This window comes from Cuculus canorus, chromosome 10 (genome assembly GCF_017976375.1).
Source record: "Cuculus canorus isolate bCucCan1 chromosome 10, bCucCan1.pri, whole genome shotgun sequence".
Taxonomy (NCBI): Eukaryota; Metazoa; Chordata; class Aves; order Cuculiformes; family Cuculidae; genus Cuculus; species Cuculus canorus.
Genome location: NC_071410.1, coordinates 9775105 through 9792447, shown reverse-complemented (window position 1 = coordinate 9792447; position 17343 = coordinate 9775105). Strand labels below are relative to the sequence as shown.

The following is a 17343-nucleotide window of genomic DNA, read 5'->3' as shown; positions in this document are numbered from 1 at the left end:
GGGGAGGATGAGCCCCCTCTCACCCCGGTAGAGCGGGATGCTCGAGGTCCCCAGAGCCCACCGCAATGGGGGGGAGCAGGGACCCGCCCGCAGGGAAGAGGGGCGACCGCCACCCCCGCGAGCCCCCCCTCGGTCCCGGGCCCCCCTCGAGCCCCACGGGGCGGCGCCACCCTTCCTCCGCCAAACACCCCCGTCCCGCCGAGGTCCCCCCGTGGCCGGGCCGGGGCGGGCGCGTCCCGCTCACCTGGAGGCCGGCGGGGGAGGGGGCGGCGGCGCCCCCGGTAGCAGCCCCGGAGCCGCCCGGCCCGCACACAAAGCCGCGCAGGCACGGCCGGCGGGACGGCACGGCCCCGCCCCCCCAGCGCGCGGCGGCCAATCGGCGCCGGCACCTCCCCGCCGGGCCCCGCCCCGCGCCAATCCGCGCCTCACCCGCCGCGGCCACGCCCGCTCATCTACATACGAAACTCCGCCCACACTCCCACTCCGCACCAATCGGCGCCTCGCGTGCCGCCCCCCCGCGCCCTCCGAAGCCGCGCCCCCTCATCTGCATGCGACACCCCGCCCACACACCCACCCCGCACCAATCGGCACCTCCCCGGCTGCCCAGCCGGGGCCACGCCCCCTCATCTGCATACAATACCACACCCCATTCCTAACCCGCACCAATCGGCGCACCGCCCCAGCCGTAGCTCCGCCTCCATTCTCACACCGCCCATCGGCGCGCCACGGAAGCCCCACCCCCTCATCTGCCTCCGACGCTCCGCCCACTACCACATAGCACCAATCGGCGTCTCGCCGCGGTTCTAGCCCCGCCCCCCTCATCTGCATAGGACACCCCGCCCCCGCCCGCCAGTACCTTCGGGCCGGTACTGCGCGATGATGGTCACCGTCTGCCCCGCCCGCTTCAGCGCCGCCGCCGCCTGCTCGTGGGTGGCGTTGCGGAGGTTCACGCCGTTCACCTGCAGAGATGGAGAAGCTCCGCTGGACCGGACCGACCGGGGCTCACACCCACCAGCTCTGCCCTGCGCCCCAGCCCTCGCACCGCTGACCCCTCACCCTGTACCGGCACCCGTGGGTCCCACACTCAGTGTCTTGTCACGCAGCCCCTTTTGCCTCCACTACCACGCCCGGTACCAGCACCCCCAACACCAGCATCACTAGTACCCGGCATCCCTGGTACAGCATCTCTAATACCAGCACCCCCTGTCCCTGCATCTCCACTAATGGCATCCCTGGTACCAGCATCTCTAGTGCTGGCAGTCCCAGTATGGTACCCCTGCTACCAGCATCTCCAGTACCAGCACCCCCAGTACAGTATCACTGCTACTAGCATCTCCAGTACCAGCACCCCCAGTACAGTATCACTGCTACCAGCATCTCTAGTACCAGCATCCCCAGTGCAGAATCCCTGGTACCAGCATCTCTAGTACCAGCACCCCTGCTATCAGCATCTCTAGTACTGACACCCCCAGTACCAGCATCTCTAGTACCAGCACCCCTGCTATCAGCATCTCTAGTACCAGCACCCCCAGTACCAGCATCTCCAGTACCGGCATCCCCAGTATCCATCCCCCAGCCGGCTGGGGACACTGGAGGTGCCACCTGCCAGCAGGCGAGCAAGGACCCAGCCAGCCCCGGCTCCACCACAGGACAGATCCCGGGCAGGCTGGTACTTCAATTCCATGCACTCAAGGGCCAGGTCCACACCGGCACTAGGGATGGACCCTGCTGAGCTGTGTCCCAGGTGACAGGGGACAGGTGTGACTGTGTGAGGCCATGGAGGGGCAGCGGGCAGCCCCACCGACTCACTGAGAGGATGCGGTCTCCCCTCCGCAGCTCCCCACTGAGGTCGGCAGGGCCTCCAGCCAGGATGAAGGACACGAAGATCCCTTCGCCATCTTCTCCCCCAACGATGTTGAAGCCCAGGCCGGTGGAGCCTTTGTGTAGGATGATTTTCCGGGGCTCCCTGGAAGGAGACAGGACAGAGAGACATTAGGGTTAGGACCGGCAAAGCTGGTGACAGGGTTGGCTGTGCCTAGGCTTCCTGGCACATTGGTAGGACAGGAGTCACCCCAAATGCAACCTGGGGTGACTCAGCTGTTGGCACTGAGCAGACTGATAAACTAGGAGAGGTGTGGGGAGTTGCACAAGTGACATGAGACAGAGCACGGACAGAGACGGAGCACCTGCCATAAAAGGTACAGAAACACTGGACTTTGAGGTGACATTTGATGCTGCAAGCCTGGGCATTGAGGATCTTGTGCCTATGGCAGGAGATGAGAATCGACCCCCTCCGCACGCATGCGACACAGCAAGTGTGCCTGCAACCCCATACCTCCCTCACCACAGGCCCTGTGCAGCTCAACAGAAGTCCAAAATTTTTCAATGATGACTTAATTCTTTCACAGCTCAAACACAGGCAGGAAAAGGCAGAAAGACTGCCTGGCATCACAAGATTTTAATCTAAGAAAACCAAGTCTGACGGGAACAATAGCAGCTCCCAGCTAAAGCACTGGATTAAAACAACAAGGAATAAAGGACGCCAAACAATTATCACAGGCTGATGGTGACTGTCAACCAACATGATACTGAGGACCATCAGTGTATCCGCTGTGGTGACCAACTGGATCCTGGGTGCTCCAGCAGGTACTGCAAGGACTGAGGACCTGCCACTGAGCTCACCAATCTGACCAACCCCACTCCTGCCAGGGAGGAGAGGAAGATCTCTGGGATGCAGTCGCAGAGATGCTGGAGCCCCAGGTATGGCACTGGCCAAGGGCACCTGCGGTGTACCCTAAAATGCTGGCACACTTGTGCTGAGGGAACCCTGGGGCACCAGGAGGGTGGCCTGGCTGGCCCTGCAGCTGCTGGCGACAGCTGGGGAAGGCACGGGGCTCAGGCAGCAGAAGGCACTCCAGGGAATAAAGTTTGGCTGAACAGATAGCATGAAGCCCTGCAGCCTGGCAGTGTGTTCCCAAGCCACTCTTGCAAAAAAACATCTTTTTCAGCCCCTAGGGTAAATCTGGAGCATCATTGCTGTCACCTGGGGGAAGGTTTTGGTGCTTTCATGGATGCAGGAGGTAGGATTTACCTTCAAGGACATACATGTGCCAGCACCCCAATAAAGTATCCCCCCATCCTTCCCCATGGATGCACATTCTGATGCACTGAATGTCCCTTACTTCCAGGCAACCACCTTATAAGGAGCAATAGGAGCAGGAAACAGACAAATAGAAGTGCAGGACACCTTGCAAGAAAGTCTTGGTGGGCCTGCCCAGACCCCGGGCTCAGCACAACCTGCCGCTCCCAGCTGCTCCTCTCCCTGACCCCGTGCCTCCCACCAGGCACTACAACATCCCTGTTCCCTACCTCTGGTCACACTTGCTCCTCTGACCTTGCTGCTGCCTGGAAGGGGACATGGACGGCTGTCCCCTGTAGGACATGGACGACGAGACATTGACGGTGAACATTGTGGCGTGGCAGGCTGTGCTGGCGGCACCAATCGGGAGGCGCAAGGGACAGGAATGTTCTGAATGCTCATCACCAAGGCCGTCCTGAACTGCCTGTCTCTGCCTCTTGCCAGCTGCGGGGCCAGCAGCTTCCCTAACTGCCACACAGGGTTTTTTATGGAAGTGCTGAAAGGAGGAAGCCTTTACTCTGCAACACCCTACAGATTTAACTCCTTGCTACCCCTGCAGGCACGGGCAGCACAGCCCTGACTGTGGCGAGCATCCAAGTCAGGGTACACAAGCAGCCTGGCTCCCTGTGCCTGCAGCTCCATTCACACCATGCAATGCTCCAGCCCCCTGCCTTCAAACAGAGGTCTGGCAGAGTCCTACCACCAGCTATGCATTTCTGATGGGGTAGAGGCTGAATCTACTTTGTGACCTCGATAAAATACATGCTTTATCCTTACAGCCTTTGGATGTGTTCGAGCTCCGAGCTAAGAGGAGCTCAGGACTTGGCTGGACTATAGCACAGAGCTGGGATGCACCAGGACCAGAAGAAAACTGGGGAAACATGGAAACACCATTGGGGGCAGAAGAGGCTCAACTCAAGTCCTCAGGGTGCCACCAGCGCTTGGCTCAGGGGTGGATGTGACAGAGAAGAGAGGCTGCAGCCATCAGTCCCTCTGCTGCAAAGCTCTGCCTGGGGCATGAGGTCTCCCAGGGGAAGAAATAGGTCAGATTTCTAGGTCTGCAAACTCTGCCTCCAACCAGCTGATGAACTTGCTCTGCCCCTTGAGTTTTGCTGCTGCCCAAGCATGGTGCAGGAACCACCACTCCAACTCTTCCTAGTGGGAAGAATCCTCAGCATCCGTGAGGACTAGATGGTTTGGCAAAAAGTGGAGAGATGCTACGGGAACCAAGGAGAAGAAACAAAGTCCCAGACAGGTACATCTCAGGTCCTAGTCATGACATGCAGTCTCTGCTTCCATGCTCATCCCAGGACAAGGATCTTGTAGGCAGATCCTGTGCTGGATGTTGCAGCATTCAAACTGGGACCTCAGTACAGACTGATTGCGACAATCTTGTGAGTTTGTGCCAGGTCTAGGTCGCAGTGATGGAGCTCATTTCAAAACAGATGCTTTGACCCTTGGCCCTGGGTGGTGCAGGACACGAGGGTCACTGGACCCGCATCCACGTCTGTGGCAGCACTTGTGTCCACAGGAGGGTAAGAGGCTTGATAATGGATCCAGGCCAGGACCTCTGTTTCTCTTGGGGAATGGCTGGCAGGAGCCTTCTGGGAGAAAGCTGCTTTTTCAGGGGAGTTGCTGCCTTTCCCCACACCACTAAGATACATTTGGACCACACCGGTCCCAGTGCACAATCTTGGTGATGCATGAACCAACAGACCCATGGCAATGAAGTTGTCCTGGGGAAGCTGGTGATGCACAGGAGATACTCAGCGCTACTCTGGGATGGATGAGGGAGGTGCTGAGCTCATGGCAGGCTGTGAATCTGGTGGGAAGCAGGGGGCTGCGGCTGGGGACAGTGGCCAAGCTGCCAGCCTGTCTGCAGCAGGGCCCTCTGCCAGGCAGCACCATTCTCTAGTGGCCACGGGCACACGCTGCACTCGGCCACCGCTGAGCCACTGCGGAACCATCGCTGCGCCATTGCCGCTGGGCCTTGTCCAGCTTGGGCTAGTCTGCTCTCTGGCAAAAAATAAGGATGTTACATGTTTAGGAAGGGATGCCCTGGTGGGACTGCGGTCCCTGGTGAGAGGCAGATGGTGCGCTTTTCAAGTACTGGGACTCAGTCCCTTCTGTGGTGCAATGTAATGGCAGAAAGCCCGGCTCATGGGCCCTGCTCAATCCCCAGTGCCCTGACAGCACAGGAGTTGCTACATCCAGCAAGGACGCAGCACTGGGAACAGGCTGTAGGACTAGCATTGTTGGTGCCGAGACTGGGTGGGAGAGATGGGGTGCACAGAGGCACCGGCCATGGCTGAGCACAAAGAAGCGAGAAATCCCCGTGACGAAGGTGCATGCAGCCACTCTCCAGGACAGTGGACCTGACACAGGATGGCAAGTCAGGGTCTCCTGCTCCTGCATCTGCCAGTGACCCACGGAATGGGACAATCCCAGCTGAAGCTACAGCATCTTCCATTGCAAACACAATCCTGAAATCAGCCTGCGACCTCACTCCTAACTGCAGTGCCAGCCCTAAGTGTAGCCCGAGTGTCAGTCCTAAGAATAGAGCCTGAGCCCTACAGCCCTGGCCCCAGGGATACCAAACTCAGAGAAGGTTCAGCGCTGGCCCTAAGGCTGTTGCAAGCAAAGGGAAATCTGCAAGGCCAGGCAAGCAGAGCAGGACCAGCCAGATCTCACTCTCCTGTCCTCAGCATGAAGCTTTGGAGAAATTCTACACTGTGTTTAGGCTCAGAGCAACATCCCCTTTATGCTCCTCTTTATTTCCTGGGTTCAGGAAACAAAACTTGTTTGTGCAGCATAAATGATACCAGTGGGGAAAAGGGAGCCAAACCAGGGCTGTGCAGGAGGCAGTCAAGCCCAGGGCTGGCAGCTGACGAAACAGCACTCGGGTGCAGGTGGTTAGGGATGCTGGGCTCAGGGAGAGTGGGAGGAGAAGCCCTCCTTGTGCCCAGAGCTGTGCCTCCCCAGACCCTCACCCCGAGCACAACTCCACTCAGGCACACCTGGCCTGCAGCTGTAAGGGCAGGGAACAACTTCTATTCCAGCTATCATACAACAAGTAAGAGTGTGAAGCGGAAAAGCAGGTGTGTAAAGCTCAGGGAGGAGCAGGAGGGAAAATGGGGAAGCTGGAGAATGCAGAGAGGCAGCAGGGAGCGACACGGTAGGGCTGGTCTTAGCAGGGTGAGCATAGAGCTCACCAGGGGAGCGTCAAGCTTTATACCATGCACCCACAAATGGGCTTTTGGCCAAAGCTCTGCACTGGCAATGGGGAAGAGGTCAAGCAACCAGGGAGGGAAAGAGGGAAGGAAAAGGAACAGGGATTAGGGATGCTCATGCCCGGTACTCACCTGGTGAAGTCCTCATCCCCGATCATGTGCCGAGGGATGGGCGAGTACCGGGACGGAGTCACCTGGGGAGGGACAGGGTAGGCAGGCTTGTTCTCAACGCTGCCCAGGTAGCCCAGACTGGAGTTATGGCTTATGTGGTTGTCAGCCAAAGCTGAGAAGGCTGCAGGGGAGGAAAAGGGCATCATGAGCAGAAATCCATCTGCAATGCAGACATGGAGACCAGCCCAGTGTTGCCCACCGCCCCAGCACGCTCCATCCCCCCCAGCCCCGCGGTGCCCAAGCTGCTGCGCCAGCAGCTGGTGGCGTACGTACTGCTGGCGTAGTCGGGGGGCGCGTACATGTCGTTGAGGTGGATGTTGCCGGGCTTGGCCACTTTGAGGTACACCATGTCAGAGGTGTTCTTCAGGGCGGCCACTGCCTCCTCGTGCCGCACGTCCTGTAGGTTTGTGTTATTCACCTGCCAGACAGAAGAGACTGGGTGACACAGCTGCAGGCAGGAGGGCAGGCAGCCCTGTGCCAGCGGAGCAGTGTCCCACAGGGTAGGTGCCACAGTAGCTCTGGACACAGGGTCCCATCTTCATGGGTTTGGCCCTCCTGCCTGCAGCCGATCGCGCCTGCCCGTCCCACAGCACCATCCCAAAGGGAAGCCAGGAAGGAGTCTAGGGCTGCTGGCACGAGGGGTGTTGAGGTTCAGGACTGGCACCACAGCATGGCAGACTGCCCGGCTTTGCCTGGCATGGGGGCTTACCGCGAGCAGCCGGTCCCCGATCTGCAGGCGCCCATCCTTCTGGGCAGCACCTCCCTCTATGATTTTGGTGATATAGATGCTGTTGTCCCCAGGGATGTGTTGGTTCCCAATGCCTCCTGCGATGCTGAATCCCAGGCCTGATGGGGAGAAAGAAGGCAGGTGAGGGCTGAAGGACAGACAGATGGAGCCCTGGGCTGGCAGCCCCTCTGCCTCGCTGGGCTTCTCACCCTGCCCCAAATTTGGCAGGCAAAGATCCACCCGGTGCTGCGTGGGAACAGTACAGCCACCACAAGCTGCACCACGGGGCTGTCCCACATCCCATAGCATTCCACCCTGCTGGGCTGCCCTGTGGCATGCTGCACTGTGGCGGTGCCACCTTGCATCCCACATCCTCCACGATGCTGCCTTGCACCCCATGGCATCCCACACCAATGGGTTACCCCACACTGTCCCACGGATCAGCGGGGCACTCTGGTCCTGCGAGCAGAGTAAGGGGGTTCACCTTTGGGTCCTTTCATCAGGTTGACCTCCATGATGGTCTCTGGCGGGGGCTGCCGGCGGCGCACCACGAGCCGCACCACAGGGCCTGCTTCCTTCAGGGCCTCCACGGCTTTGCTGTGCACCACCTCAGAGACGTCCACGTCATTCACCCGCAGGACGCAGTCGTTCACCCTGTGGGTACAGGGTGGCTCTGAGCTCCCCTGGGGACGTGTCAGACTGTGCCACCCTCCTCCAGCCATGCAGACCCTTGTGCAAAGGAGAGCTGCTCAAGCTGGCCAGATCCTGCCCTATTAGGCTGAGGGTGGGGTCCCTCCCAAAGCGGAAGGCAGCAGAGCTGGTCCCCGTGGTGTGACCCTGGTGGAGATAGGAGATGAGGGGAAAGGCTGGATCCTGCCCTGGGCTACAGGGGGAAGGATGGGAAATGGAGCCTGGCACAGGGAGAGGAGGAGGGGTGGTTGTAGATGGGAGGGTGGTGGCAGGGGACGGCAGCATCTCAGCATGGAGGGGACCTGGCTGTGGGGAAGGGACTGGGACAAGGCCAGGGACCATGGTAGGGAAGAGGGGCAGGAGCTGCCTAGAGGGTCCCTGGGGAGATCCCAGGTGACACCCTAACGGGGCTGCTCCCCCGGCATTGCACACTCACCCTAGGCGGCCGTCCATGGCTGCTGCTCCTCCAGGGATGATTTTGGTGATGAAGATACCCGGGTCATCTGGAATGTGGGGGTTGTCGATTCCTCCTGCTATGCTGAAGCCGAGGCCAGAATTACCCTGTGGATAATCAAACACGGCGTCTTTCCCCCGTAGGCAACCACTTGCTGCTGGCCCTCCCAAAGTGGTTCCTCCCAAGTCACGGCTGCCTGGGGTGCTGTGGGAGCCCTTACAGCATCTGTCACACCCTAGGGAGCCCAGCTCAGGAGGCAGAGGGATGCATGGCCAGAGGGGAGGGCGGCGCTCATCAGCCAAGGCACGCGGTGCAGCAGCGTGGAGCACCGAACAGATGGAGTGGGAGAGTGGGAGCCGCTGAGGACCTCCCTCACCGCCGCATCTCTGCCGAGAGACTCTGAGGCAGGCGGTGAGCTGGGAGAAGAGGGGGTGGTCCTTGGCGGAGAAAACCTCCCCTAGCTGGCTGCTCCCCAGGAGGAGACACTGATGCTGCAGCCCACTCGGAGCAGTGGGGCTTGTGACAGTCACCAGCATCCCACCTCTGCCCTGCACCCTAAGATGCAGCCCCAGCATGGAGCCATAATGGAGACCAGCAGTGCTGACGCCAGTATTTGCAGGATTGGGTGGACGGGGCTGTCAGGATGAAGCAGTTCCTCCTCCCAGACATGCTTGGAGCATCATTTGAGCTTCATCCTGCTGAATTCTGTCTCGGGGGGACACAGGGGCTGTTCCGTGTCCCCAGCCCCATCCCAGCAGCATCCCAGAATGAGCGTCTGTGGCCTTGCAGTCTCTCCCACCTACAGGATCCCCATTAGTGACACACTCACAGGCACTGCTTCCAGCTCTGTGCTTGATGCGAGTGGACAATTCCTGCTTTTTCTGCTCTGCCTTGAAAATCAGATGGCTCCTTGCCTTGTTTTCTCATGCGGAAGAGCTGACACTTAGTCACATCCTATTGTGCCCACCTCTCTCATATACAAACCAGCTCTGGCCAAGCATTCTCCTGGCTGCCCACAGCCCCATTGCTCAGAGTTAGGTGGCGGAGAGCTCTGCCCTTCTGGGGAACCTGTGGCCAGGAGGGCCATACTGGCACTCAGGCTCCTCAGGATCATCTAGCAACCAGGCTCACACTTCTCCCCAGCAATTTGGGCTCAGCATCAGTTCTCGCAGCAACACAGAGGTCTCCACTCTGACTTTATGCTACTCATGATGTGGTGCACATCGCATCTCTGGGGGCCACCAATGCCTCTCACTACACAATGCTTCCAGATGCTTGCTGCTCTCCTTCCTCTAACCTGGATTCTGGTTACCCCATGCCCAACTCAAAAAAGCTGCTTCTGTCACCGGAGATCCAGTCCGGCCCCCAGCAAGGCAGGCGGGACTGTGCAGAATGGTCTCAAGCCATTTGTTATGCCTGTCTATGTAAGGGCATGTTCCCGTGCTAGACACAAAACCTGGAAATGATCTGGGAGGTGTTATATTTTCAGTTTGATAAACCTTGAAAAGGTGTTCAAGAGATTTCTTAGCTGGCAATGAGGTTGATATGGACACGACACAGGGGCAGCTCCTGCTGTGGACACAGGTATAGTGGGTAAACATAAAGTCACATCCCTCCGCGGACAGCATTTCCTCAATTATTGCCCTCCAAATGTTGCTGTATTTGCCCTTTTCTTTACAACAAGGACAAAGATTCATAACAGTGACAGACCAGAAATTCTGGGGTACACTGAGGTCACTTCTGAGAGCCAAACACCCCAGCAAGGGGACAGGGTGCTTCTGCAGGCATCAGGGTGCTTCTGCAATGAGATGGGGCTGTTGGATCCCATTAAGGACCAGGTGAAGTACCTGAGTCTGGTCCACACTGGCCGTGGCCGCTAAGCACTGAAATTCCCTCATGGTTTCTCACTGCCTGGGGCTTTGAAATGGGGGCAGCAACGAGTGTTGCCTCTCTATGCGATGCTGCCAGCTTCCCCCCTGCTCCTGCTGAGGACAGAGGATGCTCAGAAGAATCCCTGAAAACAAGGCTTTTGCCTCTAAATTGGGCCTGGAGTGAGAAGCACTCAGCCTAAAAAGGAAGCATCCCCTGGGCTGGTTTCGTCAGGCACGCTGGGGAAGCGGTGGGTGAGGCGGCAGCCCCAGATAACCTTCCGTCCACCCACCTCTGTGATGCAGAGCCAAGGGGAGGAGGGAGATGACTAAAGGCAGAGAGGAACAGAATAATGAGCGATGCATCTTCCCTTGTGACGCTGGCCACGCAGCAAGGCCAAGCCACCAAGCGTGGCAGCGAGGAAGAGGCAAGGTGTGCCATGGGCAGCCTCCCACCCTAGCCATCCCCACTCAGCAGGGCTGTGCCCACCTCTCAGAACAAACCTTCAGCCAGCTTTTCCCTCTCCCTTTCTATCCCTTTATCCCTGGGTGCCAGGGCAAAGCCCTCCTTGCCCTGCATGGTGCCAGTTTGCCCCTGGATAAGCCCCCTCTGTGGGAGGAGCTAATTTTAGCCATAGCTGGCGTGGTGCACACCATCAGCTCTGTGTTGCAAACAGACAAGAAAAGGCTCAAGCAGAAACTCCTCTCACTGTAGTCCGTCTACTAGAGAACCTGTCCTTGCACTTAGCATCTCCGGGCTGTGTACCCCGGTGTGACAGGGAGTCTGGTGGCGGGAAGGCATCGGTCCCTCATGCCTAGGTGTGGGGTGTCCCTGGCCATGCACCTGCTTGAGCAGACTTCTCTCTCAATTTTCTGGCAAAGACAGTGACAAAGAGCTTTCTCCCTGGTTTCCGCGCCGGTGGGCTTGTGGGGGTGAGGGTGTGAATGAGACAGGCAAGGGAAAAGCCCCATTCCCTCCCTTCTAGAGGGGCCTGCGGGGGGTAGGAAGCTGAAAGCCCACCTCTCCCTGTGCTGCGGGGGCTGTGGGGGGAAAGCAAGTGCGACACCCCCAAAAGCCTCCAGAGAGAGTGGGGAGCAGAGACCAACCTTTCCCTATCAGCTGGCGTGGGGATATGGAGGGTGCCGGCTGCACTGGTGGGAGGGTGAGTGGGAAGATGCAGTGAAGGCTGCCAGCGGGTGAGTAAAGAGCACTTACCCTTTCCAAGACGATCTCCTCATATTTGAACATCCCATCGCTGCCGTTCACCTGGGAAGAGGGAAACAATGCATTATGGCTCTGTGTTGGTCCCAGGGGGATTTGCTTTTCCTCTCTGATAGCTGAATATCAAGAATCCAATCTAAAAGCTGTGGCATCGCTGCCGAAAAAACCTTAAACGCAATCACGCGAGCCTGCCCTGGAATTAAACTGTGCGCTGCTTTTCTTCCTGGGCATGAGCCAAAGCCCACTGACTTTAATGCACTTCAGCGCAAAGCCCTTATTCTCCTGCCTCATTTCTCCAGCCATGAAAAGGAACACAACCGAAGGCACAAAAAGAAATAACGCCTTTGTAACACAGCATGCAATTAACCTCAGGAATTCACTGCTGCAGGAAGGAAAGAAAGGTGGTCGGTCCATTTAAAAGGGGAAAAAATGTACATAATAACATAATAAACACCTTTAGCAGCTTATGTCTTTCAAATCTTTTAGTGGCATGACTGTGTTAACAGGGAATTCAGAATAATATATTCTGCTGAACTAGTTGCGTGCAAAGAAAACAAGGTGCAAGTGTGGGGCACAGTAGGAGGGGAAAACGTTGTGATGCCCTTGTATAAAAAAATGGTGCAGCTTGTCTCAATGCTGTATGCCACACTGATTGCCACGGTTAAACATCTCCCATACCCAGAGTGTCAAAGCAGGGCTCCAGGAAATGTAATGGCTTGAAACAAAACGGATGCAACTGTAGGCTCTAAAATAAGAAATGGGAAATGTACAGGTCAAAAACTTCCGTTTTCCCCATGAGCAACAATGAACAGGAAAATAAAGCAGCAGTTTCACTGCAGGTCATCAGGATCAGCAGCCATAAACAGCTGCTGAGGTGTAATATTTAGCAAGCTTCACAGAAGAACTGGCTGTTGGAACATCCAGAGCTGTTACACCCAACAGCAACAGTTTTGGAGAGGACTGGACTCAACCTCACAATTTGAGTCACTCTGGGAAGCAAGGGACAGGACACAGGCAGTCCTGCATGGCACGGCAGACGTGGTGGGACCTGGTGTTCAGCACGCAAATGTCTCTTCCATCATTCAGCCCTGCCTCTGCCTGTGGCCTCTGGACAACACACAGGGTTCCTCATGGGGATTTTACATCCACCATTAATTGATGGCTTGTAGATCGTATGGAGCCACTTTCTGTACACACTCTGTCCCAAACCAAAGCTGCCATGGCTTTGTTTGGACACAGATCCCCTTACTCGGCACCAGCACACCAGCTGTGTCCTGCTTTCCCAGCTCCCTGCTATCCACCCCTGTGGAGGCACAGCCCAGCTATCCTTTAAAACCCCACAATACTGGGTCATTAGGCAGAGGGGAGAGCAAACATCCTTTTTGCTAAAGGAATCATCTGGCACCACAGAAGGAAACTCAGCAAGGTGGCTGCAAGGTAGAACGAGGAAACAGGAGTTTTTCTAGGTGCGAATAATCATGTGCCCAGGTGGAAGAGGAGTTCTGCATGCCAGGATCTAGGATTGGGCTACACCACTTGCGACACAACACCTCATCCCCTGCCTGGTTCAGCATCGGTGAGGCCAAAACGATCCCCCTCCCTGTTGCGAGTATTGTACTTCAAGAAGGATGAGGTTGGGGAGAGGCTGAAGCACAGAGGCGGGATGGGGGCTCCAGGGTACACGGTCTGAGAGGGTTGTCCCTCCTTGGATATGCGCTGTGCCTGCTGCCTCTCAGCCACAGGAAGATTTCAGAGCACGGTTCAGGGTCAGGACATCCAGTTGCTCCAGTACTAGGATGCTCTGATTGTCCCAGCATAACGGGAAAGGCTTTTGTCAGCTCTTGAACAGGACTCCGCAGAAAAGCACTGGGAGTGTGGGAGTGGTGGGATTAACCCACAGGAGGATCCCCAACAGCCTCAGAGGGACCGGGATGTGTGGCTGGTGCCACCTCCTGTTACAGCACCACCGTGGGCTGTGCTCCCACCGGCAGAAGAGCATCACCTCCTTTGCCACAGGCTCCCTCTCTGCCATGGGCTGTGTTTCCCTCCATGCATCCTACCATACTGACTAATCCTGAGAGGAACCAGCTCGCTGGCCTGTGCCGCCTTCACAGCCTCCCTCGCTGCAGCCTCCGGGTGCATCTCGTCTCCACAGTTGGTAGCCCAGTGCGTGGGGCGCGGCGTCACCTCTCCCCAGCTTTCCAGCAACTTGAATTCCTGGCACCCTTCGCTACTACACACATTGTCCTCTCTGCTTTGGCATTCAACACAGTTGCCACACAGCCAGCCATATGTACACCCACGGCCGCAGGGGAACAGCACATACATACCTACAGGATGGGGATGTGCAGAAAACTTTGACAATCTGTGAGCCGCAGAGAGCGCCAGCAGTGCGTGAGCCCTGCCAAGTGAGTGGCCACTGCCGGCAAGCACCCAGGCTTGGTGAGACATCCCAGCATGCAAACCCATCAGGCAGGTGAGTTTGGGGTATCCCCGGTCCCCAGATCTCGGGACAACCAATGCTGAGTGGTGTTTTGCATTGTTCCCTAAAAGCTAGTGGTGTTGGTGCTCGCCCGGAGCAGCGTGTGCTGGGAGCAGCCTGCAGTGGCCACGCACGCTGGGGTCAGCCAGGCCTGACTATGAATTTTTAGCTCTAATTATGTTTCCCAAATCCATGCAAGAGAATGCCAGTTAATTGCATAAGGAAGCCAAATGGAGAACTTAATATATACCACGTAACCAAGGGAACGAGCCAACAAAGCAAACGTTCCAGTGTCGGAAAATTGAATACCAGTCACTCACCGACAGCAAAACCACCTCATGGCACCCACTGGAGCTGCCAAGACCTGGCTCTGCCACAGGCTGTTCCTCCTCTCCTTCACTGGTGTCCTTCCCAGCTCCTGTTTGGAGCCGTCCCAGCACTACGGGCTTGGGGGTAACACGCTTGGCTCCATCAGCCCCAGGTTGGGAGAGCAAGCTCCACCCTGCTCCTGTCTCCCCATTTAACGCCTGTAGAGCTGATGGGGGTGTCAGGGGCTAATTAGCTGTTCCCAGCATACCCTGATCCTAAGCATCGTCTGATTTCTCATGGAAACAAGTAAGGGTGGTTTTTTCAAGCTCTTCCCACACAGCATGCCCACCTGAGGGCTCAGGAAGAGGCCCCTTCGCTGGCCTTCGCTTCCCTTTTGTGTTTTGAGCAGCAGGGAAATTGCGATGATGACATTTAAATCATCAACAGAAGGCTGCAGAGTTAACACTCATTTGATAAACAGAAGAACACACACCTTCCAGAGCTACTGCAAGCTGTCTGCAGGCTCTGCTGGCCAACACTGCACCAGCGCACGTGGAACGCGCTTTGCAATTTGCTAGAGAGTAAGGATTTAGGTTTGGGTTTTTTTGTTAAATAATAATAAAAAAAAAAAAGAGGCCAAATTTAGAAGATTTAAGATGGGGTTCCTCAAGCCCAACCCAAATAGCTCACCAGGCTGCAAGAGGAAATAACCTGCAGGAAGGATAACGCTGCCTGCAGCCACTTTGGGAGCAGGATCTAGCCCATATCTTGGGTTAGGATGTGATGGGGACAGGCACCAGCAGCTTGTGGTGGAGCAGTCGTGTATTGCCATAACGAAGAGTCTGAAGGCTGCTGGGTCCACCCTTAGTGGTGCCAGCTGGACCTGAGGGCAGAGGGTACCTGGCAATGATGTCCCACACCTGCCCTAGCCAGGGGAAAGGAGAGCAGCCCTGTGCAGGGGCAGGAGGTTCGATGGACACCTCCTTGCTGGCACAGGCACCAGCAGCACCGGCAAGGGAGAGCTCTCCCTGTCGGCACATGGCAGGAGGCCCAAAGGGAATAGGTCACGAGCTCCCTCCTTTTACCTCCCTGCATTCACGTGTCCTGCCACAGCACTGAGACCTACTGACTTGCTTCCTGGCCTCAACCCCCTTTTATGCATTGCCCAAAGTGCTGGCCTTGTGCACAGAGTAAATAAACACCAAATTTCTGGTTAGACTCTTGCCAGAGAGCCACAGGGTCGAGCCTGCTGAGATCGGGCAGAGGGAAGAGGTTTGAAGCCTGACAGCCCCAGCATGCAGCTGGGAGGGCTCTGCAGCCATGCTGACTGTAGGAACCGGCAGCGGGACGTGCCACCGCCAGCACTTGGGATGAAAGTGTGAGGGCAGCAGTTTAGTTTTGATTTTTTCAGGCTTACCAAGAAGTTTTGCCCTACTTAAAAGCACTGGACTATGGTGGCCATCTCTGCTGCCCCCAACCCCGCAGCAACCATGGCTGAGGACTCTGGCAGCAGAGTCACTGCTGAACAAGGATGTTTCCTATGTGCTCATCAGTGGCAGAGCCCAGGGATCCTGTGATGTTCATTGGCCAGGATCAGATCTTGGTTTCCTCAGACTTGGCTTTTAGAGATTGAGGAGGTAGTGGCACCTCCCTGCTGGGCAACAGGGCACTAAAGGAGGGCTCCGAGGGCCCAAGCTATGAAACCTTCAGCTCCTCAAGGGCTTTCCTACTCACTTAGTGAGTGCCTTTGTGAGGCAGCAGTTGCCAAGCATGCTGGGCAGCAAGAATTTGTTTCAGCTTCAGAAAGGCAGCTCTGAAATGCAGAGAACCCATCTGCAATGGGAACTGAGCTTCTGATGCTCTGTCTCCCTGCTATGGAACTGCTGGGCAAAATACATTAAGGGGTGAAACTGTGAGCAATGACCTGGAACTGGCAAGGGTGATCCTCCCTGGCACCGATCCTTATAGAATCATAGAATCACAGAATCACCAGGTTAGAAAGGACCCACTGGATCATCGAGTCCAACCATTCCTAACACTCTCTTAAACTATGTCCCTAAGCACTTCATCCACCCGTTCCTTAAACACCTTCAGGGAAGGTGACTCAACCACCTCCCTGGGCAGCCTGTGCCAGTGCCCGATGACTCTTTCCGTGAAGAATTTTTTTCTGATATCCAGCCCGAACCTCCCCTGGTGGAGCTTCAGGCCATTCCCCCTTGTCCTGTCCTCTGTCACTTGGGAGAAGAGGCCAGCTCCTTCCTCTTCACAACCTCCTTTCACGTAGTTGTAAAGAGTACTAAGCCTTATCCTTCAATGCTTTTAATATAGCAGGAATTTCACAAGGATTTATTTGGGCTTTTAAACCCAAGGGGTGCTGGGCTCTGCACAAATCAGAAGAGCTGAGCCTTGGCCTCAGTGGTGAGTGGGACCCAACGCTGCAGCTCGTACCTTACGGTGCTGCTGATGCCACATGCTCCTGGGGATGGAAGTGGGAGGACAGAGAGACTGAAATGTGGAGCAGACTTCTTGATAAACAGCCGGGGCCAAATTCAGCCCAACAGCTAGTTCAGTGCAATCAATGGAGCTAGAACAGGAAGGAACTAGACTACATCCATCTGTTTATCATTAACGAAAGCATTGAATAGTTAAGTAATTAAAGACTGGAAGATGTGACTTTAACCCTTCTGAATACATACTGTACCAACAGGATTCAGCATTCGAGTTTGTATAAAAACATGTTTCCAGATTTGCCATTTTGGTGCGCTCTTCTGCAGCAAGTCCCTGGTGCGGCTCCTTTGCCAACCTGGGAAACTGCTGAAAGGAGGCACCCTGGAGAAAGAAAGGATTGAGCAGGGCTCTTTTCTGTGCTGGTATGACATGTTGTTGAAGGCAGGAGGGTTACCAGACTGGAGGAGATGGGATGGATGTGGAGTTAATGAGATGAAGTTGGGGCAGGCAGCCAGGAGGGCAAGAAAGTGGTGGGAGGAGACAGCTGCCAGCCCCATGGGTGGGCTCCCTGCTGCTGGATTCTACAGGGGTCTGGAGCCTGCC

General features: G+C 56.4%; 1 protein-coding gene across 12 annotated transcripts in view; it reads right to left on the bottom strand.

Moving 5' to 3' along the window:
- Positions 1-17343, bottom strand: part of DLG3 (discs large MAGUK scaffold protein 3) — a 77039-nt gene that overhangs the window by 19192 nt on the left and 40504 nt on the right. For 10 of the 12 annotated variants that reach the window (XM_054075672.1, XM_054075673.1, XM_054075674.1 and 7 more), the window contains 8 exons: positions 11496-11546; positions 8394-8518; positions 7752-7921; positions 7250-7386; positions 6814-6958; positions 6502-6661; positions 1810-1966; positions 857-959 (listed from right to left, as the gene is read on the bottom strand). In XM_054075672.1, coding sequence (XP_053931647.1) covers positions 857-959; positions 1810-1966; positions 6502-6661; positions 6814-6958; positions 7250-7386; positions 7752-7921; positions 8394-8518; positions 11496-11546 — 1048 coding nt within the window. Of the gene's footprint in view, positions 1-244; positions 374-856; positions 960-1809; positions 1967-3369; positions 3525-6501; positions 6662-6813; positions 6959-7249; positions 7387-7751; positions 7922-8393; positions 8519-11495; positions 11547-17343 lie in introns of those variants that run through there. The other 2 variants (XM_054075683.1, XM_054075684.1) reach the window with 2 other exon arrangements.